Source organism: Pinus tabuliformis, chromosome 9 (assembly GCF_031772625.1).
Source record: "Pinus tabuliformis cultivar Carrire ecotype Pingquan chromosome 9, CPIR1, whole genome shotgun sequence".
In the NCBI taxonomy this organism is placed as follows: Eukaryota; Viridiplantae; Streptophyta; class Pinopsida; order Pinales; family Pinaceae; genus Pinus; species Pinus tabuliformis.
Window position 1 is genome coordinate 680,409,857 of NC_142307.1, and position 27,218 is coordinate 680,437,074.

At 34.8% G+C, this 27,218-nt stretch overlaps 2 protein-coding genes and 1 long non-coding RNA gene across 3 annotated transcripts; all 3 read right to left on the reverse strand.

Moving 5' to 3' along the window:
* Positions 1-22,567: 22,567 nt before the first annotated feature.
* On the reverse strand, positions 22,568-22,870 carry LOC149150488 (uncharacterized). Its single transcript, XR_016263722.1, has 2 exons — positions 22,786-22,870; positions 22,568-22,606 (listed from the first exon to the last, which is right to left on the reverse strand). It is a non-coding gene; the product is annotated as an uncharacterized LOC149150488 (long non-coding RNA).
* A 1,609-nt stretch (positions 22,871-24,479) lies between these two features.
* LOC149150489 (cellulose synthase A catalytic subunit 9 [UDP-forming]-like) lies at positions 24,480-25,893 on the reverse strand. The gene is made up of 5 exons (XM_089442818.1): positions 25,884-25,893; positions 25,660-25,745; positions 25,278-25,403; positions 24,970-25,182; positions 24,480-24,647 (listed from the first exon to the last, which is right to left on the reverse strand). The coding sequence occupies exons 1-5, from the start codon at positions 25,891-25,893 to the stop codon at positions 24,480-24,482; spliced, it is 603 nt and encodes a 200-aa protein (XP_089298944.1).
* Positions 25,894-25,975: 82 nt separating this feature from the next.
* Positions 25,976-26,926, reverse strand: LOC149150490 (glyceraldehyde-3-phosphate dehydrogenase GAPCP1, chloroplastic-like). The gene is made up of 4 exons (XM_089442820.1): positions 26,852-26,926; positions 26,490-26,636; positions 26,254-26,314; positions 25,976-26,091 (listed from the first exon to the last, which is right to left on the reverse strand). The coding sequence occupies exons 1-4, from the start codon at positions 26,924-26,926 to the stop codon at positions 25,976-25,978; spliced, it is 399 nt and encodes a 132-aa protein (XP_089298946.1).
* Positions 26,927-27,218: the final 292 nt, after the last annotated feature.

A 27,218-nucleotide genomic window follows, 5' to 3' on the forward strand; every position in this document is an offset into this window, starting at 1 on the left:
AGCCCTCAATCAACGTACTACTGCCAGTGACTCCTAAGTCTTAGAACTCCATTCTCCCAAGAGAATGCAAGATAGAATCTCGGAATGATGGAATGCAAGAATGCCTCTCATCTTCTTCACCATCTATTAAATAGAACAACATTGGAAGGGGAACCACATGCACACATTCCATGTGTCTACATGCAACTTTCTTTTGATTTTTAGCTTTCTTGTTTTATTTCTTTACTTTTCTTTTGATTTTTAGCTTTTCTTGTTTTATTTCCTTCTTTTTGATAGTTTTCTTGTTTTATTTCTATTTATTCTTATTTAGAGTTTTAGTATGGTTATTACTATTTTTATTTTTATTATTTTTATTTATTTTCTTTGTATATATTTTTAATATCATTTATTATTTAACATTTATGATTTATTATTTTTATTATTTATTATTTATTATTAAGTGATTTATTTATTATTATTTATTATTTCTATTATTAATTATTAATTATTTTTATTATTTTTTATTTATTATTATATTATTATTTATTATTCTTATTATTTATTATTTATTATTTATTATTAAAGGGAGGGATATTACAGTTCTCTTTTAGCCAATGAATTTTTGGCAGCTTTGAGGAAAGCTTTCTGACCCAGGTACTTGTTGTAACCATTCTCAACGAAAACATTAAGGAGGTGGGATTTCTCTTTCTCAAAGCTTTTTTCATCAGAGATCCTAAGGGCTCGAGTAGCTAGGGTGTTAAGAACACCCAACTTCTGGGCCGGGAAATGGTGGGAATTGGCATGAAGATACTGCTCCGTATGTGTTTTCTTTCGAAACACTTGGTGGGAGAGGGAACCATCACTATTCTTAGAAATAAGAATATCAAGGAATGGGAGGCAACCATTGACTTCCTGTTCTTTGGTGAACTTAATGGCTGACGATTGACAGTTGAGATGATCAAAGAAGAGATCCAATTCCTCTTGGCCATGAGACCAGATGACATTAGTGTCATCTACATATCTCTTCCAAAGCTTTGGCAGGAAGCGTGCCGAGCTAAGGGCCTTGGATTCAAAATCTTCCATAAAAAGATTAGCAACCACAGGGGAAAGGGGGGAGCCCATGGCAACACCACAGGTTTGCTCAAAGAACTCTCCTTCAAAACTAAAGAAGGTGGAGGTTAGGCAGATCTCCACTAATCGAGCAGTATCAGGATCAGTTAGGCAGTTGACCACCTCCATAGCCTCATTTATAGGGATGCAGGTGTACAGGGAAACAACATCAAAACTAACAAGGATGTCCTCAAGGTCAAGCTTAACGTCCTTGAGCTCCTTAATAAAGGAAGCAGAGTCTTTGACGAAGGACTCTGTACGGCCAACTAGGGGCTTAAGCTTGACGGCAAGGAACTTAGCAAGAAGATAGGTAGGCCCACCAATGGTGTTGACAATGGGCCTAAGGGGAGCTCCTTCTTTGTGGATCTTAGGAAGTCCATAAATCCTAGGAGTTATGGGACTGCTCTCAATGAGTTTATGGTGCAAGCCACACAAAGATTTACAGGATTTAATGGCAAGCGCCACATTCTTAGAAATCTTCTTTAAAGGGTTTTTGGGAAGCTTTTTATAGCTTCCACTGTTATAAAGATGATCCAACATCTTACTGCGGTAATCGACTTTGTTGAGAATGACAGCAGCCCCACCTTTGTCGGCTTTCAGAACAACGATATCATTGTTCTGGTTTAAGGATCTAAGAGCTACCAATTCCTCCTTGCTAAGGTTGCTCTTAGGGGGCTTTGCCTTCCTCAAGATTACTGCACAATCCTGCCTGATAGTGTTTTTAATATTATCAGGTAAACCCTTAATCCCGAACTCTATGTCACAAATAATATCCTCCACGGGAATCTTCTTAGGGGCTAAGGCAAAATTTAACCCCTTACTTAAAACATTAAACACAGCAGGGGGAAAAGAAAAACTGGACAAATTAATAACCTTATTATTTATATTACAATTTATTCTACCCTTAAAGTTACCATCAGTAGAACCATCCAACTCATTATTAATATAATTATTACTATTATTATTTTTGTTTTTAATATCATTATTATAATAGTAATTATTAATATTAATATTATTATTATTATTATTATTATTATTGTGATTATTATTATTATTATTGTTAATATAAATATCATTATTACTAATATTATAATTGATAAAATCGTTATTATAATTATTATCATGCTTAAAGTCATTATCAAAGTTTTTATTAAAATTCCTATAGTCATTCCCATTATCATATCTATAATCGTTAATCTATATATATATATATATATATATATATATATATATATATATATTGAAGAGGATGAGAACATTCGTTAAAAAGAAAAAATTATATATTTTTAAGGGCAGAACTTTCCTAACAATATGTTCACTGAGGGTTGTTTTCTCTTTCTCTGTTTATGAGTGTTTGTAAATGGGTACCTAATTAGGGTTTGTTGCCGGGACTTATTCTTTGTTTTTTTCTTTAGTTACTCCTTATATTTTGCTTAAGAGAGGGTGTTGGAATTTGTCTTTTCCAACCCTTCATTTCCCTATGAGCTAAGTATGGTGAGTTGTAAGCTCACATAGTGACTTACATGTACCGAGTTGTCGTAGTCATCCTTATCTAACACTGGGGCTCCTTATAATAGAGACTTTCTATGTAATTTAACATAACTTTGTGAGTAATTCAATACTCTTTCACTACTCTCTGCATTTATGTAATGGCGAGGATCCACGTGAACAAATAACAAGAAAAAGGAAGAGCTTTTAGGATTATTGGTCATATGTTTAGCTATAAAGATGTACATTTGTGGAAGATCAGCCAAGTGCTTAGTTGTTGGGCGTTCCTTTTCAAAATTAATGATTTGGTGCAAGACTCTGAGAGAAAGCGAAGATTCCCTAAAGAAGTTCTTGTTGGAGCAAAATGCAAAGAAATTTAATTATTTTAGTATTTTTTTCGAGCATTGCATTTTGAGGCAAAATGCTCGAATATTGGAAATAAAAGGATCATATACTTCTTATATTTGTGGGCAAGGGATTATTTAGTACTATATTTATGGGATTTATAGTTTTCCATGAAAAACATGCATATATCTGTAGGCAAGGGATTATGTAGCAAAATATTCATGGGTTTCAGAGTTTTCTAAAGAATCCATCAAGAAAATTATTCGGTGAGAAAAATTGAAGCCAAAAAGTTTAATCCACTCATTAAAGTGACTTCATCATGGCGTTTTTGGATGACAGCGGATTATTTAGAAAATAATTAGGGGATTCATAGTTTTACGAACAAGAGATTAAGAAAATTGTTTGAGGAGAAAAATTGCAGCAAAGAAAGTAGAGTCCTTTCACTAAAGTGACTTCCTTGCATACTATTTTGATGGAAAATATCCTGTAAAAGTGATTACTAAATAAATAAAAAAGGTTCTTAGATTCATTAACTTTCTTGGATTCCTTAACTGCAACTAGAAATTTCCAGAAACAACAAATATAGATAATTTCATAAATGAGATAATGAACAACAATTTCTCGAAATAACAAACATAGATAATTTCATAAATGAGATAATCAACAATAATAGAGAATATAAATGAAATAAGAATACAATATACATTTTGAATGTCATCATATCTGACATAGGAAAAACAAATGATATACATTTTTATCGACTTTTATATGTATCATTACGAAGTCACTACTGAAGCCCACCAAGATTAGACTTTTAACAATTGCTTCACAAATCAACATACCTAGTTTGGACGAGGAGGCTGAGGAATCTAACAGAATTCCTCTAGCGACGACAAGGTGTAGCCAACCCTGGTGGCGACCAACCAACCTTGCGCAAAAATCCTACAAAAACTCTTGTGGCACCAACCAAAACTGAAAAAACCCAAAAAAAATAAAAACCATACAAAAATCTGGAATAAATAACAAATCATGCACATACGCGATCGTTTCCTCCAATGCACCGACTAATTAGCCGAAATAGTAGTGACACAATAACAATAACATACTAACAGCGAGAAAAATTTGCAATGACCTCAGGGCCCTCATATATATAGATGTTTTCTAGACCGAAAAGCTAGTTCGCCTGAATCTATAGTTCAGTCGAATATATAGTTGGGCCTAATTATTTGTTCGGCCGAAATCAATAGCTCGGCTGAACTATTTTATTGCCAATTTTTTCACCTTCGGAAAAAAATCCATTTAACGATCAATGTTAATCTAAACAACGAACTTTAGTATAATAGTTTGTCCAAATAAATATAGAAAATTTGGCCGAAGAAAATTTTGGTTCGGCTAAAAAATTGAGATTGTGAATTTTTCGGGGGAATTTCTCACAAAAGTGTAACCCAACTTTATGTTTTCACCCCATAATTTCCCCTTGCAAACTGTTGAAAAAAGTTTAAGTTCTATCCTCACTTTTTAGCCACACTTCCTTTCTTTTAGCCTCCAAGTTTCCTAATTTTCCTTCAGGATTCTCCTTCTAGTAGCTTCCAATTTAATGATATGCTGCTTGGAATCCATGAATGATAACCTCCCTTGCTAGATCTTCTAGATGCTCTAATTATTGTTTGATATTCTTCAAAACCTCCTCTTCCCTTCGATATTTTTCCTTTGACAATTCAATGGTAGCCCTTTTCAATCTTTTAATGTTATCTGAGAATTTTTCCATAATCGATCCTTCCCTATAAAGGCCACAAGGAGTCGAGTGCTCCACCATAAGATTGCGAAAATATCCATCCTTCATCCATACAAAGTTAAATTTAAAGGGATATTTTGGCTTTCATATGCCACCTTTTAATTCAAGTAAAATGGGGTGATGATTAGAGTAACTCCCCACTCCCACCCATTGATAAAATGTGGGGATTTTATCCATTCTGGATTTGTTAACTAGAAATCCGTTAATCTTGTGGGCTATGATGGCCTCGTCAATTATCCTATTACACCGTGTAGGTTTTGATTTCATCATGTCTACATCAACCAGTTTATGTGAATCTAGTAAGTGGGAAAAAAAATCAAAGAGGGGGCCAAGGTGTGCATGCATGCCCCAAATTTTAGATACCCCATGGAGAAATTTAGATCACCTTCGATAAGAAAGTTCTCGAGATTCATAAAAGAATGATCCATAATACTTTCCCAGAAAACCATTTTTTCTTGACATGGCCCATAAATATTCACTAGCTTTATTTCCATACCTAATTTCACCACAAATATATTAGCCCCTAAAGTCCGTTTAGAACCCCATGTGCTTAAGAATTTAATATATATTTGCTTGAATCCCATGACTAGTCCACCAAACCTCCCTCTAGCATTCTCCATGACAAAATACCATCCTAGGATCAAAGTTTCCAATGATTTCACAACCCCTTCACCACATTCCAGGGTTTTTTGAAGGTATATGTTATCAAATTTTTCCGACTACATCATACATTTAAGGGCTAGATGTTTGGAGGGGTGAGAAGTCCCTCAATAGTTAAATTATAAAAGCATTATTATGTACAAGGAGTAGGGGTATGCACTACTCTAAGCACCCCTTCAAGATATTTTTTCCTACTAGCCACTATATCCTAGCTTGCTTGATTCTTAGCCTTGGACATATGGGATTTTCCACCTCTAGGATTCTTAAGGAGTTTAGTGGGGGACGGAGGACTTAGAACTCTAACATTTTCCAAGGGCATCAAAATCTTGGCTTTCGATCTAAGATTATATTGAGAGCTTGAGTCAAATACAGATGATGATTCTCCAAGAAAGGAGAGGGAAGGGAGAGGAGGAGGGAAGCATATAGGAGAATTAGAAATAGAACAAGGGATCTTGTCAAGACTAAGACTAGTGGGAGCATGACATGATGAGGAGCATGGTATAGATGAAGAGGGGATCAAATCAATAACTAATGAGAAAAAGGAACTAATGAGATTTGAAATAGGGAAAGAGGAAAAAATTGTACCTGACATAAGTAATTGTGGCAAGGGCACACCTACCACTAAAGATTCTAGAATAGGACCTTGTATCCCAACACTTTTTTGTTGCACATCTTCCGCCATTGGACTAGAGTCATTCTATTTTTGTTGAAAATTCATCGAAGACTTCCCTAAATCTAGGCCAATAGGGTATTCCAACTTTTTCCCCTTTGAAAAAAAACCCCAAATTGAGACTTCCTCCCCTTTTTTTCTAGAATAAGGCAATGGAAAATCCTTCAACATGTGATCCACTTCATGACATCAATGACATTAAAATGGAATACCTTCATAATTTAGTATTTTTTTTATGAGACATCCCATGGTATGTGATGTTCATAGCTGCAACTAGAACCTCACAGGTGTCCATATTAACCATAATGAAAGTTATTCCCATTCTTCTAGTTTCTTCAAAGGATTTTTCAGCTTCCAAGAAGGACTCCAAGTTATCCACTATTATTCAAAATATTCCCTATGACCAAAATTGCATGGGTAACCTCGGAAGTCTTACCCGGACTGGACCAACCCCCAGATACTCTCTACTCGCATAAAAAAGAGGATTCCACCTCTTAAGCATAATCAAAACTAACTCTATGAGCCATTCCCTACTTAAAACCCAACTAACGTCAACCATTGACTTAAATATAAGGGAAAATCATCCTCGTGTGAGTGTTCTAACCACTAGAAAATCTAACAAGTCCTTCTCCCAAACCGATTTTACTCAACCTTGAAGCTTTTCAACTGAACAATTCCTTTCTCATATGTGAATAGTTAGCACTTGCTCAGTCATGTTCGTTACTTCCTCAAACTACACTCCCTCTCCAAGAACCGAATTCTCTAATTCTACTCTGACCTTGCTACATTTTAATTTTTTACCTTTTTTTCCAAACCTTTGTACATCCCCAACACCCAAAAGATCATATGGGGTACACTCTTTCTAAACTCTCACCCTGAACCTCCTTATCGCATTTCGTACTTCATTTCCATAGACCGGTAAATCTTCTGTGAGCAACTGTGTCTCCCCTCCATGGAAATCACCATTAAAAATCTCTACATAATTATGAAAAGCACTCAAGCCTATGATTCCGATCTTAGTATCTCCTGAAAAATATCCAGCATAGTCAGTCCCAACTCTTCTTGTAGTACCCAAGAAACCCTTAAAAAGAGGCTCACCCACTTGACAAGAATTTATAACCCAAAAAATTCGACTGTCGGATGAGACGCCTCTACAAACCCATTATTCACATTACTAACTTGATCTACGAAATTGAGAGCATCTTGAGAGGAACCCGCAATTGGAACTTACAATGGACGTCCTAGGGATAGAAAAATGTTTTCTTGCAAGTTCTAGGTCTGAGACCCTAGCGACAACTCTTTGAACCCTATTATCAAAGCATTTTTTTTATCATATAGACCAACTAAAGAAAACAGAGACACATATTTTAAGGTTGTCATAATTGCTTCCAATATCGAAAGATATGAGACTATCTCCATTTCTAGGGTGCCAGATGTAACCCTATCCTCCATCTCTAGAGTTTTAGGTGGCGACTCCCTCTAGATGGAAACAGACTTAGAAAAATATACTTCTTCATCCATCTTTATTTCTAATTTTATTAAAACTTTTAAAATACATATAGTTATAATATATGACTTTATATATGTGTGTGTGTGTGTGTGTGTTTATTTTAATTTGTAATGTCCATAATATAATTTTCATATTAGAGGAAGAGAGTATTTAGAAAATGAGTTTATTAGAAGTATGAAACTATATATAGTTATTAAATTCTAAAATGTTATAGTTAAGAGGTAAGTCATTATTGTTAAATTTCTTTTAATGTGATATTTATATCATGATTTCTTATTTATACTTCATCCATTTTCTTTCTTCCCTCAAGCAACTTGTCATGGTGATGGGTCTTGGTATGGACTTGAAATATCGACTCGAAAACCAAAATCTGGAGCATGTTTTGGGATTTTCTTCTTCAAATTCTACCCGCAGAAACCTGCAAACAAGAATTATCTCTGTGCTTGCAAGGGATACTTGGCATGACATCTATTCACTAGAAAAGCTAAAAATAAAGATTGAGAGAAGAATGGTTGACCTAAACTTTCTTTTAAATATTTTAGGTTTAGTTTAGTGGGATTTTATTCTTTTTCTTTCATCTTATTTATACTTCATCCATTGGCCTTCTTCTCTCAAGCAACTTGCCTTGATGATAAGTCTTGGTATAGACTTTAAACATTGACTAGAAAACCAAAATGTAGAGCATATTTTAGATATCTCTTTTTAAAAAAAAATTATTATTATCATTTAGTATTTAATTATTTTTATTTGTGAATCAAAAGTATATTTTACTATTATTGTTTTTATTTAATCTAAAACTTTCACAATGACATCTCTTAATAGAGAATGAAAAGACAATTTTAAAAATTGCAATATAACTAAGTTGTTGCAAGCCCATGAGGGACAAATTTGTTAGTGATTGAATATATTTTAGTCGTACCTTAGTTTTTTTTTTTTGGCCATGTTTGTTTATTTTTATAAATAGTTTCTTGATTTTTACCTCAATTTTTATTTTACATCAAAGCCTATGTCTACTGAATCATTAATACTACTTTTTATTTTTATTTTGATACTTTTTTACTTTAGTTAATATTTTGGTTTATTATTGTTAATTTTTTTCCTAACACCTTATTACAACATTTTTGCTATATGATTTGAGGGAAGAAAAATAAATTTACAATTTATAAATTAATAATTATAATTATATGTATATTTTCACAGTTATTGATGTTGTAAGATGATTTTTTCGAAAAGAATTGTGTTTGAAAATTTGGATTGTTTGATATTTTGGATAGACACTCCACCCATCATCAAAGACATAAAAAATTTCAGGCAATTTGAATTGGTGCAACAAGAAGAATAAATAGAATGGGGAAGAAATTAACTGTTATGAAAAAACTGAATTAATTATTAAAAATTATTAAAAATGAGTCAAATTTCTTGATGAAAAGGAAAGAAAATAAAAGAAAGAGGATGAAAGAATTAGTGAGGAGAAGAAAATATTAAAAATATGATAAGATAGAGTAAAAAATTATAAATTCTAAAACATTCTAATTTAATTAAAAAAATAAAAATTTAAAAATAATGATTTAGAAAATAATAATAGATCTCGAAATATTTAAATAATTACAAATATTGGTTTTTTAATACAATTTTCAATAAAACTATTAATCCTCTACATAGTTTCATCCGAATATTCTCCCAAAAAAAAGAATTATGAAAATCTACCCTCTCTTAATATAATTCCTTCCTAAAAAATCATGTCTCTCAATATAATTCCTTTCCAAAAAATCATCTAATAAGAATTATTAAGTATTATTTTTAATAAAAAATAAATATAATTATTAATATTACTATTATTATTTTATAAAATAAAAAATAACTATTTAAAAATCATCTAATAAAAATTAGTAAGTATTATTTTTAATAAAAAATAAATATAATTATTAATATTACTATTATAATTTTTTTTATGGAACCAGCTCACAAAAAGATAGAAAAGAAAGACCAACGCCTTAAAACTCAGCCTCTTCGAAGGGGCAACCTCCTTTACATTACACAAATGAACAATTCTTGGATGATACAAATGAAAATACCTCCTTTCTATATATAGGAGTCTAAGGGGTCATAATATAATCAGAGCCGACATAACAATAATAATGTAAGGGCACAATAATAACAATAGTGGGCTTCTATGGGGCACAATAATACAAATATGGGGACAACATGGGCACAACAATATAATAAGGGGGTTGTACTAATAACAATAAGGGGTTACACTAGTAGTATACGGATCTAACATGCCCCTCTCCTTCAAAAGGTGTTGTCATCAATGCTTGAGTAGTTCTTGATGCTTCTGTAGAAAATTCTCATCCTTCCATGTGGAATCTTCAGCGAGTAAGTTCTTCCACTTGATGAGATACTCTGAAATTGATCAATTTCATAGTTGTTGGGTTCTTGTTTCTATGACTTCTCCAGGTTCCAATATGATTTTTCCTTCCTCATCAAGTTTTGGCAATATTGTTTGAATTGGGATCCTCTGCAACTTTTGAATGAGCGTCCACACTCCTTTGTCCTTCTTCCATTCAACCCTTGATTCGTTTATCTAATCTGGTTGGATAATAGAAATAGCACAAAACAATGCTTCCCCATCCTCATCCTTTCTTGAGAGTGCATCTACAACAACATTTTGCTTCCCTTTTTTGTAGATGATTTCATGGTCACAACCCAACATACTTGTGACCCATTTTTTATGTTATTCTAAAGATAATCTTTGTACTAAAGAGTATTTAAAACTATCATGATCCATTTTTACCTTGAAGTGTCTTCCCATTAGGTAAGGTCTCCATTTCTTGTGTAGTATTGCCAACATTTCCTTCTCATAAATAGGTTTCTTGAGATGTAGTCGTAAAAATACCTAATCAGCTACATCAAAACTTCTTTCCCTGCAATGTTGATCTTCCTGTTGTTTCATTTGATTCTGCACCAAAGTGGCGTTATCCTTTAAAAGTTGGAGAACTTGTTGTTGATGCTCGATGTGATATTTCACTTCTTGAATCTTTTTCTTCTTGATGTGTCCTTCTATCTTGAGAGTTGAGGAGTGTTAATTTCTTCCAATGCATTAAAAGATATGGTCGGATTCATTTCTTGATGCTCGATGTGATCTTTCACTTCTTGAACATTTTTCTTCTTGATATGTCCTTATATCTTGATAGTTTGAGGAGTGGTAATTCCAGCCAATGCATTACATGATATGGGTAGATTCATTTCTTCTTTCTCGATGTGATCTTTCACTTCCTAAACCTTTTTCTTCGTGATATGTCCTTCTATCTTGAGAGTTTGAGGGGTGGTAATTATTGCCAATTATTTACAAGATATGGTCGGATTCATTTCTTCTTTCTCTAGGGTTGGTTCTTGGTGTATATCCTCTTATTTTGATGTTTCTTGATCCTTTTTTTCCTCCTCTTCATAATCTATGTAAAATAATTTCTTCTCAGCACACTTATGACCTTTAGTGTATTTGCTATCATAATTGTAACAAAGCCATTTTTCTCCTTTTTCTCCAATTGTTGTGGTGCAAACCTTGTAGGTTGTGGAAGGCTAGGAGAAAAAACACACCCATAATTATAGTCGTGAGTGGTGGGTTTCCTCTTTTCCCTAATTTCACTTTCAATTTTTCTTGCCAACCTGAATGCCTCCTCCAATGAATTAGGTTCCAAAAACGAACCTCATGTTGAATGTTATCCTTTAAAGTCCCTATGAAGACATCAATCCTTTGTTTCTCTGAAATATCATTTATCCTTATATTCAATTTTTGAAAGTCCTCAATGTGCTCTGCCATTGAACCCTTCTGATTGAGATTTATTAATTGGTTAAAGAAGGTGTTTCTCTTTATATCATCATAATGTGCTACCATTTCCTCCATGAAAATTGACCACGTGACAAGTGGTTTACGAGAACAAAGTCCTTCATACCATAAAAATGGATTTGGTTCTAAATATAAAGATGCAATACGTACCTTTTGTAATAGTTGCACCTCATGTAGATCAAAATATTGCTCCATCTATAGTATCCAATTTACCGGATCCTTGCCATCAAACTTCCTCATATCACATTTTCTTGATTTTAGGAGCTCGATATTGAAACAACTGTAACTCTATAATTTTAGATATTTCAGTTCTGAATTTACTACCTATGGTAGCCTCTATGTCCTCTTTCCAATGCCACCAGTCTGATCGAAATTGGATTCTCCAAGAATGATTTATGCACAACATCCCAAGATGACCTAATTATATACCTTTTTAGAAGATTGAACTTGTACGAAGTGCCACGTGTCATTGTTTCAACCTTCAAACCTAAAACTGATACACGGAAATCTACAGACGTCCTCTTTATGAAACTTCTTACGAAATTTCAATTTGATGCTCAAAACAAAAGTTATGATGATTTCCCTAGGTCACCTGTTTGGAATGTAATTTAGGAGTCTGCAAAAACCCTAACCTCCTCAGATCATATCTCCAAAAATATAGCGAAACAAGTTCGGAAATTCGGACCCGAAGTTCAGAACAATTTCGGCTTGAATGGGTTTTTTTTGTAGCTTCTGAAATGTCGCAGAAAACAAGTTATAGCAAAAATACCATGATGACCTGTTTGGAGCAACGAAACCCTAGAATCCAAAGCTCTAATACCAAATGTTATGGAACCAACTCACAAAAAGATAGAAAATATAGATCAACGCCTTAAAAATAATCCTCTTCGACCTCTTCGAGGGGGAAACCTCCTTTACATTACACAAATGAAAAATTCTTGGATGATACAAATGACAAAACCTCCTTTCTATATATAGGAGTCTAAGGGGTCATAATATAATCAGAGCCGACATAACAATAATAATGTAAGGGCACAATAATAACAATAGTGGGCTTCTATGGGGCACAATAATACGAATATGGGGACTACATGGGCACAACAATATAATAAGGGGGTTGTACTAATAACAATAAGGGGTTACACTAGTAGTATATGGACCTAACAATTTTATAAAATAAAAATTAATTATTTAATTTGTAACTTATTTTTTAAGTAAAATTTAAATAAATTTATAATTAAAAATACTAAAAAATAAAATCCAAAATTAATATAAATTTTAATTGTGTATTAAAAAGTTTCTTCCTACAACATTATTTCTATTATGATTTGAGGGACTACCAATGAGAGGGTTGTGGGTTGGGTTACTTGTGTTGCTAGTTAGGTTGGTATGTCACGCCATCATTGGCAGGTAAGAATGGTGAGAAGAGGGAGGGAACACGGTGAACTCAATAGCCATAGTTAAGGAGATTGTGACCGTGGCGAGGCGATCAATCCTCACTCATCCCAATCACTAGATAATGTGGTTAAATCCCTTCTATATAGGCTCTTGATAATCAACTTTGTCATGTAACTCGTCTTTTGGAACAACTCACTGGAGATTGACATGAGGATTTAAAAATGATTATTAGTTCCAATAATGCCCTTCAACATAACAAGTGGCACATGCAAGATTATTTAGCAAACATTTGGAGAAGGAAATGATGCATAGAAGAGAAGTTAGACCACCTTGAAGTAAGGCTAGCCCATATGGAAAAGCATGTCCACAGGGACTTTATATCTCTTCTATCTCTGGGTTCTGATCTAAATCATCTTTTTCTAGTAAACTCTTTCGATGCTTAATAGTTCTTCAATGTATTTTGATTTTTAATATCTTTTGGTATGCTTGACTCCTTAAGTTGCGGTTACTTTAGAATTGTTCTAGCAATTAGATATTTGTTTAAAAAACTACATACCAATCAATAAATATAGCAAGAGTGATGATAATAATTTTTTAAGAAAATGTAATTACTATTGGTATTTTTCTGATTAATAAAATCATTTTAACTTTAAAAATAAATATGTATTAAAAAGTTAATTAATTGTATATTAAAAAGTTAATTTCAAGTTATTTTAGTTCCAATTTTAATTACATTTTCATTTATGAAATCATTCTACTCATTCACATATATAGAATAGTTTTGTGTCTCAAGTCAGTTATGCCCATTAATTTTTAATTAAAAAAAATATCGTTAATTTTAGAAAGTAAAAATAATGTTAAAGTATTTAAAATAAATTTAATTTTAAAAATATTATGAAATAAAATCAAATATATTTATAATGAAAATTCATAATAATTGAAATTTATGAAATATAAAATTCCAAATTAGATTTGATAAAAATATATAACATAATTAATTTATTATTAATGAAAATAAATAACTAAATATAATTAAAAATTAAAAATATAATGAATTAAAAATATTTTCAAAAATAATAAGTTAATATAAATTTGATATGGATCATAGAAGTCTCAATTCAACAATAATAAGTTAATATAAATTTATAATTAAATTTAATCAATAATAAAAATGATAAAATATGATAAATGAGAAATATAAATAAATACATATATGATAAAATTAAAATTGAAAATATATAAAAGTTGTTACGTGAAAAGATAAATTAATAATTAAAATAATTAAATAATTAAAGAATAAATATTATGATAAGGGAATTGAAGAAATAAAATTAAATATAATAAATTATAATGTAAAATTGAAAAATAAAGAAAGAATGTTGAAATAAAAAAATAAAAGTAAAATTAATAAATAACAAGGGAAGCTGCGAGGCAGCGAGTCCCTGCATGAAGTTAACATTTAAGGTCTAAGCCAGTTCGAATACCAGTCGATGAATCAACGACAAAGCGCTTATGAAAATAGATAGCATCAGTAACCATTTAAGTAGCAGCAGTTTAGCTTGTTTACTCCGAAGGATTCTAGTTAGCATTCAAGCAAGCGGCACTAGGAACAGAGCCCATAGAGACAAAAGCAGGGGCATTTCTCCGATTACAGGGCATATTAGTGACTCCCTGTGCAGGAGTATGGCAGAGTCAAATATTGACGCTTCATTGATTGACGGATAACCTTTCTATGCCAAGGCCATATATATATATATATATATGCTTCGATTGCAGTTGCAAATATCCCCCATCATGCAGATCATCTAGTTTACCGAGATCCAGCAGTAGCAGTTACGGAAGGCAGAGGAATTAGTTGGGTCGAGTGGCTGAGGTGGCAAGAGCGATACTCTCCCAGGGTTGACCTGGGCAACTCACATACTATGGTGAATTTCTATAGAATCTCCTGCAGTGAGCAATAACAACGGACCTACAGTAGCTCCTCCTCCTGTATCTAGGAACGACAGACATAACGTACATTGGGCATCACTTCTTCTGAAACTCAAACAACAACTGCACCAGTTTCAGTAATAACCTACAGTAGCTGCTGTCGAATAATATAATATGCACCAGTTATTTCAAAACAATGCACCAGTTTATGTTGCTAGCCCAAAATCACACAACTGCAATAGAAAAAGTCACATGAGCACTATATACCAAAGATCTGAACATTATTGAATAACTAACTTGCAGAGAATCATCATCAATTCAAGACACCAGTAACATGAAAACCGTCGTGAAGCTTACATTTGACCTTGAAAATAAGCATTTCTTATGACAGACTGTAACATGTGAAGAATACAAGACAAGCACGGATGCTAACAATTAGGACATTAGTCCGGCATCCGAGCAGAGACGATAGAAGCATAAAAAATGCGAGTTGCACCACCATGGCGGACCCAAATGCATATTTGAAGCATCCGTCGTACACCTGTAACATGTGAAGAATACAAGACAAGCACGGATGCTAACAATTAGGACATTAGTCCGGCATCCGAGCAGAGACGATAGAAGCATAAAAAATGCGAGTTGCACCACCATGGCAGACCCAAATGCATATTTGAAGCATCCGTCGTACACCTGTAACAGAGAAGGAAGCGGGGAAATAAGACAATGCGTAAGATAATGCAAAAGAGATGTTATTGTTTTTTTGGTTTCTTTTTTCTTTGTCTTTCGACTTTTACGATGTCAATAATCAGAAGAGTCATGAGAACAAGTGCTAAGAGAAACAATGCCGCGAGTTGAATAAGTTGGCTTATGCTAATGGATTCCATGTTATGTGAAGCGGGGAGATGTATGTGAATATCTAGGTGCAGAAGAGGCCAATTTATAAAAAGTGCAACGTGTTTGTAAGCTGGTTTTAAGTGTGAATGGAGCTAAAATACTTGAAGCTCGGATGGAGCAGGGCAGTATTTAATGGTCGGCATAAAACGAAATGCAATTAAGTGGTCGATATGACATGGGGAGCGAATGGCATATGGAATTATATATGTGGCGGTAGAAGTAAATGCGAAATTAGGTGATGTATCTGACATCGAGCAATCTTGGTGGTAGATTGGGTCGAAGCTATTCTAATAAACAATTGGCTAGACAGGAGATCTATGTCAATATCTAGGTGCAGAAATAAGTACATATACGGATTGATTTGGAATGGAGCTGAAATACTTGAAGATCAGATTGGAGGAGGCCAGTATTTAATGATGGGCATAAAACGAAAAGCTTACGTTAAGTGAGCGATCGGTGCAATTAAGTGATCGATCTGACATGGGGAGAAAATGGCATATGGAATGATGGATGTGGCGGCAATAGTAAATGCGAAATTAGGTGGCTGTGGCGAGTGTGCCCACAAGAAGAGCATCTTAACCAGTCAAATTTGTTGAAGATAGCCCCTTTGAGCCTGTTGCGGTAGATTCTGTCTGAGACATTGTTATCATACAATTGAGCCGTACTTGAATGTTATGTGTCCTATAGGCTTTCTTGAACATTATAGGACTAGACAATACCGGTCAACACTGAATGTGGAACCATAATAGACAATGATTAACAGGTGAGGCTAGGACCTGTTGCTTCGATCGTAATCAGCTTGGATCTCAATCTCATCAGTGAAATACATAACACAAAAACGATCATTACAAAGAGTGCAATACAAGTCTCGATCTTAGAGACCCATGTTACAACGGTAATGACCTATGATTTCACCTGTATACATAACATAGGGACCAGTTCATTATGCTAATATAGTACATATCACACTATTCATAACATACTTGCTGTTTCCATATTCTAATAGAGTAGATTGAATGCTTAGAACACAGATTAGGTCAATACTGTAGATATGACTAAGCTTGATAACACGTAACCAGTAGGCTTAGTTCCGTAATTGAGTATACAACCAGCTTTGTTTCTACATGTACCTGTATTTCATCGATAGGAGCTTCATGTCAGCTTTAAGCAAGCAGCTAGTATTTACTCTGTTTTCCACCCTTCTTGTTTCTCTCATAACCACCTATCGTAATAAGCATATTGATATTGCTTACTCCAATGCTCGTCGCACTATCTCAGACTTTGACTCGGGGTAGGTTATAGGGAGAGTATTAGTACTACTACACATTCACACAAACATAATCATAACAAGTGCAATCATAGTACATGCAGTAACTAGCTTGATCATGATAGCTGGACTAGATATACCACCTCTTTTGACTATTGGTTCCATATAAGGCAATCGATGGTATTGAGACTATTACTAAGGATTGAATATTATATATATGCTGGTATCTGTGTTTCACCTTTCATACGTACCTGCTTTGTATATCCTATATCAGTAATTAGGCTTACACGTTATCAAGCTTATAAAAGATATGTGATGATTACTTGATGAAACTAAGCTATATACCTTGCTTAAACCATATAGTATTGACACCAGTTACATATGGATATCATACTAGTTAACCAAATAAGCTGTAATACTATAAAGAGCAGTACTATCATATTACGTTCCAATTTCTTGTATTTCCATAAGTATCATGGTTGTTACTCCATGGACTACTAAGCTTCTACTATGCTTACTCTACTTACTGGGATAGTAGTGATATAAGATGTATTGTATTTACATAATATACATATACGTGATAGACTAGTATGTGCACTACTATTCCTGTGCAAGGGTAATAAAAGGCATTACTAATATATACCAATCCCGAGGAGCTGTATATGATGGATCATTGAGCTAGACATAGCGAATAAGAGATAGCATAAGACAAGCTACGATACAATAAGGGATAAGCAATGGTACTACTAAGATGAAACCGGACCCTGGATGTGACTGGAAATGCTGAGATTAAACATTAAAGCCAAACAAATAGAGCAGATCTTGTAGCAATACAGAGAGCACCTTCAGATCAGGTTTTGATCATGCAAGTTGAAAGTATGAGTATGGCATGCCCTTAACAGGATTGGGAAAGCTGCAACTACACATTGCAAGAGCACCTGAAGATGGAGATGGGCCTTACAATTGGGAAAAGAAGTGTGTCATGAGAAGAGGCATCGATCTAATGACCCTTCTTACAAAAGTTTGTCAAGCCACTGTGTCAAATTCAACTCAACACAGAAAGCAACCTGAACTGATTCATTCACACGTGAAACTCCTACCAGTCAGTGAGTTTGAATACCCAACAAGTTTGACTTGCCACTACTCATTGGCAGTACAACACATGTAATAGAGATTCACAATATGGATAAAGGATAATGTTAATGTTTACAGTTCAACAGCCTAAACGATTTTATAGGGTGACTTAAAATCAGTTTATATTGAGAATTAAATGAAAATTTAATTATATAACCAGTGGGGTAGTGGTTCAATATGGTGGGAGGTGTGCCTTCTCAAGCTTCCCACCATGGATCCAATCTGCCTACAGGCATGTGCTTTGTGTCAACCCCCATGCATGTAAGGCCATGGAAACTCTTCCACAATCTAACTTGTTGAAGGATCATTCTCAAGCGAAAAATACAAGTATGTTGTTGCCTCTGAAATTCATCATCACAACAGCAACATGGAGAAAATCCTCATTCAGTACAGATAGAATGGTGCAACCATTTCTCCTTATCATGAACAATGAATCAAGAACTTCCATATTGTTGTACTTGCATCCTAATTCGTCTCTTGGTCCAATTGACTGTTTTTGTTCATGTGAGGAGATTAATAAAGTTTTGATTTCAATTTCAAAGGATTACAACAATCCCTGTACAACAGAGCTTACAAAAATTCTATGATAAAGTGTTAAAAGAAGATTTCTGAAGGAGAGGGCATTGAACTCCAATGACAAGTTGAAGGGAAGGAAACCGGACCCTGGATGTGATTGGAAATGCTGAGATTAAACATTAAAGCCAAACAAATAGAGCAGATCTTGTAGCAATACAGAGAGCACCTTCAAATCAGGTTTTGATCATGCAAGTTGAAAGTATGAGTATGGCATGCCCTTAACAGGATTGGGAAAGCTGCAACTACACATTGCAAGAGCACCTGAAGATTGAGATGGGCCTTACAATTGGGAAAAGAAGTGTGTCATGAGAAGAGGCATCGATCTAATCACCCTTCTTACAAAAGTTTGTCAAGCCACTGTGTCAAATTCAAGTCAACACAGAAAGCAACCTGAACTGATTCATTCACACGTGAAACTCCTACCAGTCAGTGAGTTTGAATAACCAACAAGTTTGACTTGCCACTACTCATTGGCAGTACAACACATGTAATAGAGATTCACAATATGGATAAAGGATAATGTTAATGTTTACAGTTCAACAGCCTAAATGATTTTATAGGGTGACTTAAAATCAGTTTATATTGAGAATTAAATGAAAATTTAATTATATAACCACTGGGGTAGTGGTTCAATATGGTGGGAGGTGTGCCTTCTCAAGCTTCCCACCATGGATCCAATCTGCCTACAGGCATGTGCTTTGTGTCAACCCCCATGCATGTAAGGCCATGGAAACTCTTCCACAATCTAACTTGTTGAAGGATCATTCTCAAGCGAAAAATGCAAGTATGTTGTTGCCTCTGATATTCATCATCACAACAGCAACATGGAGAAAATCCTCATTCAGTACAGATAGAATGGTGCAGCCATTTCTCCTTATCATGAACAATGAATCAAGAACTCCCATATTGTTATACTTGCATCCTAATTTGTCTCTTGGTCCAATTGACTGTTTTTGTTCATGTGAGGAGATTAATAAAGTTTTGATTTCAATTTCAAAGGATTACAACAATCCCTGTACAACAGAGCTTACAAAAATTCTATGATAAAGTGTTAAAAGAAGATTTCTGAAGAAGAGGACATTGAACTCCAATGACAAGTTGAAGGGAAGGAAACCGGACCCTGCATGTGACTGGAAATGCTGAGATTAAACATTAAAGCCAAACAAATAGAGCAGATCTTGTAGCAATACAGAGAGCACCTTCAGATCAGGTTTTGATCATGCAAGTTGAAAGTATGAGTATGGCATGCCCTTAACAGGATTGGGAAAGCTGCGACTACACATTGCAAGAGCACCTGAAGATGGAGATGGGCCTTACAATTGGGAAAAGAAGTGTGTCACGAGAAGAGACATCGATCTAATGACCCTTCTTACAAAAGTTTGTCAAGCCACTGTGTCAAATTCAACTCAACACAGAAAGCAACCTGAACTGATTCATTCACACGTGAAACTCCTACCAGTCAGTGAGTTTGAATACCCAACAAGTTTGACTTGCCACTACTCATTGGCAATTAAAAATTTAAAACTAGCTTTCAGTAAGTTGAACTTGGGAGCAACAAGTTAACTCGCAAGTACTGCTATGTCAAAGTATGACATGTGAGTAGTCGCAAATTTTTACACGCGTCAGCTAGCATAACAGGTCTAGCAAAGGTAATTTTGTCTTTTATCTCTCGATTTGGCATCAACAAAACTCAGGTCTCAGATGTGACACAGTGTTTATTTGGCACCTATGTTCTTAATGTGGCTTGTGTCAAATTCAAGTCAACACAGAAAGCAACCTGAACTGATTCATTCACACGTGAAACTCCTACCAGTCAGTGAGTTTGAATACCCAACAAGTTTGACTTGCCACTACTCATTGGCAGTACAACACATGTAATAGAGATTCACAATATGGATAAAGGATAATGTTAATGTTTACAGTTCAACAGCCTAAACGATTTTATAGGGTGACTTAAAATCAGTTTATATTGAGAATTAAATGAAAATTTAATTATATAACCACTGGGGTAGTGGTTCAATATGGTGGGAGGTGTGCCTTTTCAAGCTTCCCACCATGGATCCAATCTGCCTACATGCATGTGCTTTGTGTCAACCCCCATGCATGTAAGGCCATGGAAACTCTTCCACAATCTAACTTGTTGAAGGATCATTCTCAAGCGAAAAATGCAAGTATGTTGTTGCCTCTGATATTCATCATCACAACAGCAACATGGAGAAAATCCTCATTCAGTACAGATAGAATGGTGCAGCCATTTCTCCTTATCATGAACAATGAATCAAGAACTCCCATATTGTTGTACTTGCATCCTAATTTGTCTCTTGGTCCAATTGACTGTTTTTGTTCATGTGAGGAGATTAATAAAGTTTTGATTTCAATTTCAAAGGATTACAACAATCCCTGTACAACAGAGCTTACAAAAATTCTATGATAAAGTGTTAAAAGAAGATTTCTGAAGAAGAGGACATTGAACTCCAATGACAAGTTGAAGGGAAGGAAACCGGACCCTGCATGTGACTGGAAATGCTGAGATTAAACATTAAAGCCAAACAAATAGAGCAGATCTTGTAGCAATACAGAGAGCACCTTCAGATCAGGTTTTGATCATGCAAGTTGAAAGTATGAGTATGGCATGCCCTTAACAGGATTGGGAAAGCTGCAACTACACATTGCAAGAGCACCTGAAGATGGAGATGGGCCTTACAATTGGGAAAAGAAGTGTGTCATGAGAAGAGGCATCGATCTAATGACCCTTCTTACAAAAGTTTGTCAAGCCACTGTGTCAAATTCAACTCAACACAGAAAGCAACCTGAACTGATTCATTCACACGTGAAACTCCTACCAGTCAGTGAGTTTGAATACCCAACAAGTTTGACTTGCCACTACTCATTGGCAATTAAAAATTTAAAACTAGCTTCGAGTAAGTTGAACTTGGGAGCAACAAGTTAACTCGCAAGTACTGCTATGTCAAACTATGACATGTGAGTAGTCGCAAATTTTTACACGCGTCAGCTAGCATAACAGGTCTAGCAAAGGGAATTTTGTCTTTTATCTCTCGATTTGGCATCAACAAAACTCAGGTCTCAGATGTGACACAGTGTTTATTTGGCACCTATGTTCTTAATGTGGCTTGGAATGTGCGCACCAGCGGCTCACATACTTCTGACCACCATGGTCTATCTGCTTATAATTTCACTCATAGCAACCACCATGACCCGGGACACTCTCCAACTCACCTCTCCTCAACAGGATCCAATAAGAAGTAAGGAGTAAACAGTAAAGGCCTATCCGTCCAACTATGTATGGCCTCAACAAAGGGAAAAAAGACGATACCCATAAGCATTGGCTCATTAAGAAAAAATTGTGCCTTCAGCTAAGGCATTGATCCTAGAATGGCAGCTAAGACGGACAGGAAACAAATACAGCCTTCCTCCATCAAATTGAAAGCTGAAAACACACCAAAATGGAGCATCACAACAAGGCTTAATAAAAATAGATAAACGGAACATAGATCTCACCACAACAGCTAAGAGCAAAAGGTAGGCAAAGCCTTAATGACAAAACTATTGCACATTGCAGTGGAACTGATTCACCAGCCGGTATTCTAAACAATAATTCTCAAGCAATGATCCATGAGCAATTTTGCAAATACCATTCTCCATAAATATTATCATAAAGGGGCCTGTGATCGAAGAAGCCCCAATTAATCTTTAAAATAGCCAAGTGCATCATAATTCCCTTATTGGATCATAGCTATAATTGATTCCAGCAACAAATGTCTTCACAAAACGAGGGAACCATATGTTGCATTCGTTGATGGGTCCACATCTTCTTTGCCCAGAAGCATCAGTATTAGCTTTGTCTTGGTTTTTCTAAATTGTGGTGCAATGGCTTGCAAAAACCCAACCTCGGTGGAAGAAATGTAGTTCAAAGTCATTGATTTTGATAGAGATATCACAGATGATGACATGCTTAAGTTATGTTTTTCATAAAACATGGAGTACTGCCACATATCAAGAAAAATTTAAGTATCAAAGATGATGAAAAGAAACAAAACAGAGCATAAGAGAAATCATTCAAAACTACACCCACAAAAGAATCTTGGTACTTTCTAGAAAAAGAATCACTAAAAGTCCACAACTGCGAAATGGAACATTAGATGTGGGCATTAGAAATATATACCTGTACATTCAACCAAAATGCACCGGGTTGATATTGACTTATGTTTTCCTCATAGCAAGCTGTATTGTCATTAATCCACAGAAATCCAGTTTACCCTACTACATGCCAATCTTGATTTCCGGAATGTCTTATGTCATTATTTATATGCTGCAGTATACTAGAATGAGAAAGATTTGAGAACAAATGCAAAGACTTCCTGTTTAAAGTCTAAATAAGTCTTGTCCCAACTGCCTATAAAATATAATGTCGAAAAGTCACCATAGATATCCTATAATCTCCATCATTATTCATTGCAAGCCTTACAAACAGCAAATTCCACTTAGTTCAACAGATATAAAGGCAATAAAACTAAATGAGAGAGAGAATCGAAACAGGGGAATTAGAAAACAACTCTTCCCAAGTGCTAGCTTTTGAGTTTGAAGAAAGATCCTGGCTAAAGGATCTTATATGACTCTTTGATTCTGACAGAGGAGGATCTGATGTAACTACATCTTATAATAACCCTGGACAGTGTTATGACCTTCTAAGCTTAAGTCTGAAACTCTTTTACTAATGATTTGAATTGGCCATGATAAAAAGACGAGAAGAAAATTAACTAGCTAGGACAAGGTTAAAGTGGGTACCGATTGCGCATGAATTGCTTTTCTGACATAGTGATTATTTGCCCAAATGTCCGAAAGAGAATATTTGTCCTGTTTTGCAGTATGAACCATTCTGTTGGTAGAATGTGTTAGAAAAGATCAAGTATAGCAACTGCAATTATGAAAAAAGAAGAATGTATTAGAAAAGATCAATTATAACAACTGCAATTATGAAAAAGGGGATGAAATGTGTAACTTTACACAAAAGCATATCAACGTTACAATAAGGAAATACTCAGGCAACTTGAAACATATCCATGAAATTTTCCATCAATCTATATATAGAGGCCCTTTCAGTCAGATGTGCATACCTTTGCAGCACCAGTTGAGCTTGGAATGATATTTTTTCTAGCACCACGACCTCCACGCCAATCCTTCATAGATGGACCATCTACTGTCTTCTGTGTAGCTATTTATAGAAATTTCATTTCTTTGTGAGATATATACATTTAACAAAAAACAAATTACAGGTACAAGAACTGAATACACATCAGATAATAACATAAGAAATTCATAACAACTTTATTATCATTTTAAATTCAGGAGTTAAAACAAAGAGGCCCATGCCTACCTATTGTTGCATGAACAGTGGTCATGAGGGCCTCATCAATACCAAATTCTTCATTCACCACCTGTAGTCAGTCCATGAGTATTCGTTTCAGTTTTTATGGTGAGCTAATTTTGACACATAGTTATGACTCAATGACAATGTTTGCAGGAAGAAGCTTAGAGTATCTGCCCCAAAGAAACATGTTCTGCCTAAAAGAAATATCATTCCATGCGATTTGTAAGAATAGTATTATATACCTTTGCAAGAGGAGCAAGGCAATTAGTTGTGCAACTTGCATTTGAAACAATAGACATTTCAGGCTTATATGATCCTTCGTTTACTCCAACCACAAACATGGGTGCATCCGGTGATGGAGCAGAAATTACAACCTTCTTAGCTCCACCCTGCCACCAAAAGACATCAAATAAATCAAAAGAGCAATTGGAGCTATGCTGTTTCCCACCAAGGTGAACCATCTTAGAATGAAGGAGACTTAAACAATCTTAAGTACATTTGTCGATGGAAAAATATAGATGCAACAATCTTAAGTACATTTGTCGATGGAAAACTATAGATGCAAACAGAAAAAATACAAAAATTTGCCTGTTGAAAACGCATCCAGTCCCCACGTACACTGGCCCCTGGATGCCATCTAGACCCTTCATGTTGATCTGCATTGAACAAGATCCATAAAAATATAAGCCGCAGGCTACTGAACCTATAATTAAATTTATACAAATGGGGCTTTTGAATAACAGTATGAACGGCATGAAAATGTTATACAAATGGGGAATAACAGTAGCATGAAAATTTTATACAAATGGGGAATAACAGTAGCATGAAAATTTTATACAAATGGGTTTTGAAGAACAGAATAACAGCATTAATTGTGAAATATTCTTGGAATCTGTAATTGAATTAAAGTAAATTTTTTAAACAGTTCAAAAAATGCCTGGAATCCGCAATAAAATTAAATTTTAAGTAAACTCTTACATCGAAGAAGACAGCGTTTCTGTTTGCATATCGATCATGGCGATCAATACCATCGAATCTCTGAGGGAACTGAACATAGCACAGTTTCTTTCCAAGTTGGGGATCCATGAGAAAACACATTGCCTCCCGCACGGCCTTACTGTTGTTGACATAGTGATCACAATCCAGGTTCAAAATGAATGGGGCATTTGTTAGAACTGCAGAGACTCGAATCTGCAAGATCGATGGCAATTACGTTAGCACAAGACCTGAAATCAAATGATCAGCAGCAATGATTACAGGGAGGGATATGAGATTGTTGTAATTACCAGGGCGTTCATGGCACCGGCTTTCTTGTGGTGCTGATATCCAGGTCTCTTCTCACGAGAAACATAGACAAGGCGAGGAAGCTCGTTCCCCTCAATATCATGGGCTCCACTGCTTCCCAGAAACACCTGAAAACATCAAAACTTAAATTGGTGAGTTTTTTCATTCCAGGGACTGTTAACATTAACACACCATAAAACGCAACAGCTGAAAGAAAGCCAAATAGTGTAAAGTTGAAATTATAATTCATAGATAGTAAAATCTTTTGGCACCGTTTATTAGAATGTTGCCCAAAGTTACTTTGTAAGTAGAAAGTTATTGGAGGATATATCCCTGGATCTGAACTCTACAAAAGCTACAGACATCACTGAGGACAAAAAATACATATCTGAAATTTTCTTGCTGCTTTTGCAGGACACAAAATATGAACACAGAATCCACAGGCACAAGAGCAGGAGATGACCATGAAGCTATAAAATTAGAAGCCACAAAACAAATTCAGAATTACATCAAGCAATTAAACAAATAACACAGAAGAAGAATGTATTAGAAAAGATCAATTATAACAACTGCAATTATGAAAAAGGGGATGAAATGTGTAACTTTACACAAAAGCATATCAACGTTACAATAAGGAAATACTCAGGCAACTTGAAACATATCCATGAAATTTTCCATCAATCTATATATAGAAGCCCTTTCAGTCAGATTTGCATACCTTTGCAGCACCAGTTGAGCTTGGAATGATATTTTGTCCAGCACCACGACCTCCACGCCAATCCTTCATAGATGGACCATCTACTGTCTTCTGTGTAGCTATTTATAGAAATTTCATTTCTTTGTCAGATATATACATTTAACAAAAAACAAATTACAGGTACAAGAACTCAATACACATCAGATAATAACATAAGAAATTCATAACAACTTTATTATCATTTTAAATTCAGGACTTAAAACAAAGAGGCCCATGCCTACCTGTTGTTGCATGAACAGTGGTCATGAGGGCCTCAGCAATACCAAATTCTTCATTCACCACCTGTAGCCAGTCCATGAGTATTCGTTTCAGTTTTTATGGTGAGCTAATTTTGACACATAGTTATGACTCAATGACAATGTTTGCAGGAAGAAGCTTAGAGTATCTTCCCCAAAGAAACATGTTCTGCCTAAAAGAAATATCATTCAATGCGATTTGTAAGAATAGTATTATATACCTTTGCAAGAGGAGCAAGGCAATTAGTTGTGCAACTTGCATTTGAAACAATAGACATTTCAGGCTTATATGATCCTTCGTTTACTCCAACCACAAACATGGGTGCATCCGTTGATGGAGCAGAAATTACAACCTTCTTAGCTCCACCCTGCCACCAAAAGACATCAAATAAATCAAAAGAGCAATTGGAGCTATGTTGTTTCCCACCAAGGTGAACCATCTTAGAATGAAGGAGACTTAAACAATCTTAAGTACATTTGTCGATGGAAAATTATAGATGCAACAATCTTAAGTACATTTGTTGTCGATGGAAAACTATAGATGCAAACAGAAAAAATACAAAAATTACCACAAAAAATATACCTTAAGATGTGCAGAAGCCTTCTCGGTTGTTGTAAAGCAGGCGATATTTATCCGTGCTCCAGAACTCTGTAGCATGAGTTGGGGAACCTAGTTAGTTTCCAGAGAACATTTCTCATCGTGTTCTATTTTATTTCCAAAAACAAGATATGGTAATTAGATCCACCAAAATCTATTGCGGAATCTCAAAAAATTTAGACTATATTATAACATTGTCAACAGTCAATTTTAAGCCCTAGGGACAACAATGGCTTCAATTTGAAGAAAATGACCAGGTTTTAATTCATTTACAGAAATTTTCGTCTCTGACTAACTAGAGTACCTGGAAATCTTTGTTCAACAGGGCTTTCAAAACACTGAAATGAAAGGA

What these genes read in the sequence shown, in the direction of transcription:
- LOC149150489 (XM_089442818.1), bottom strand. An exon ending in CCGGTGCCATGAACGCCCTG is followed by an intron (nt 25,183 to 25,277) that starts GTAATTACAACA and finishes TCGATCTTGCAG; the next exon opens with ATTCGAGTCTCTGCAGTTCT. An exon ending in GAAACGCTGTCTTCTTCGAT is followed by an intron (nt 24,648 to 24,969) that starts GTAAGAGTTTAC and finishes TGTTCAATGCAG; the next exon opens with ATCAACATGAAGGGTCTAGA.
- LOC149150490 (XM_089442820.1), bottom strand. Translation starts at nt 26,926, where the DNA reads ATGCTACAGAGTTCTGGAGCACGGATAAATATCGCCTGCTTTACAACA. An exon ending in AGGCTTCTGCACATCTTAAG is followed by an intron (nt 26,637 to 26,851) that starts GTATATTTTTTG and finishes TTTTGGTGGCAG; the next exon opens with GGTGGAGCTAAGAAGGTTGT. An exon ending in GCCTTGCTCCTCTTGCAAAG is followed by an intron (nt 26,315 to 26,489) that starts GTATATAATACT and finishes GACTGGCTACAG; the next exon opens with GTGGTGAATGAAGAATTTGG.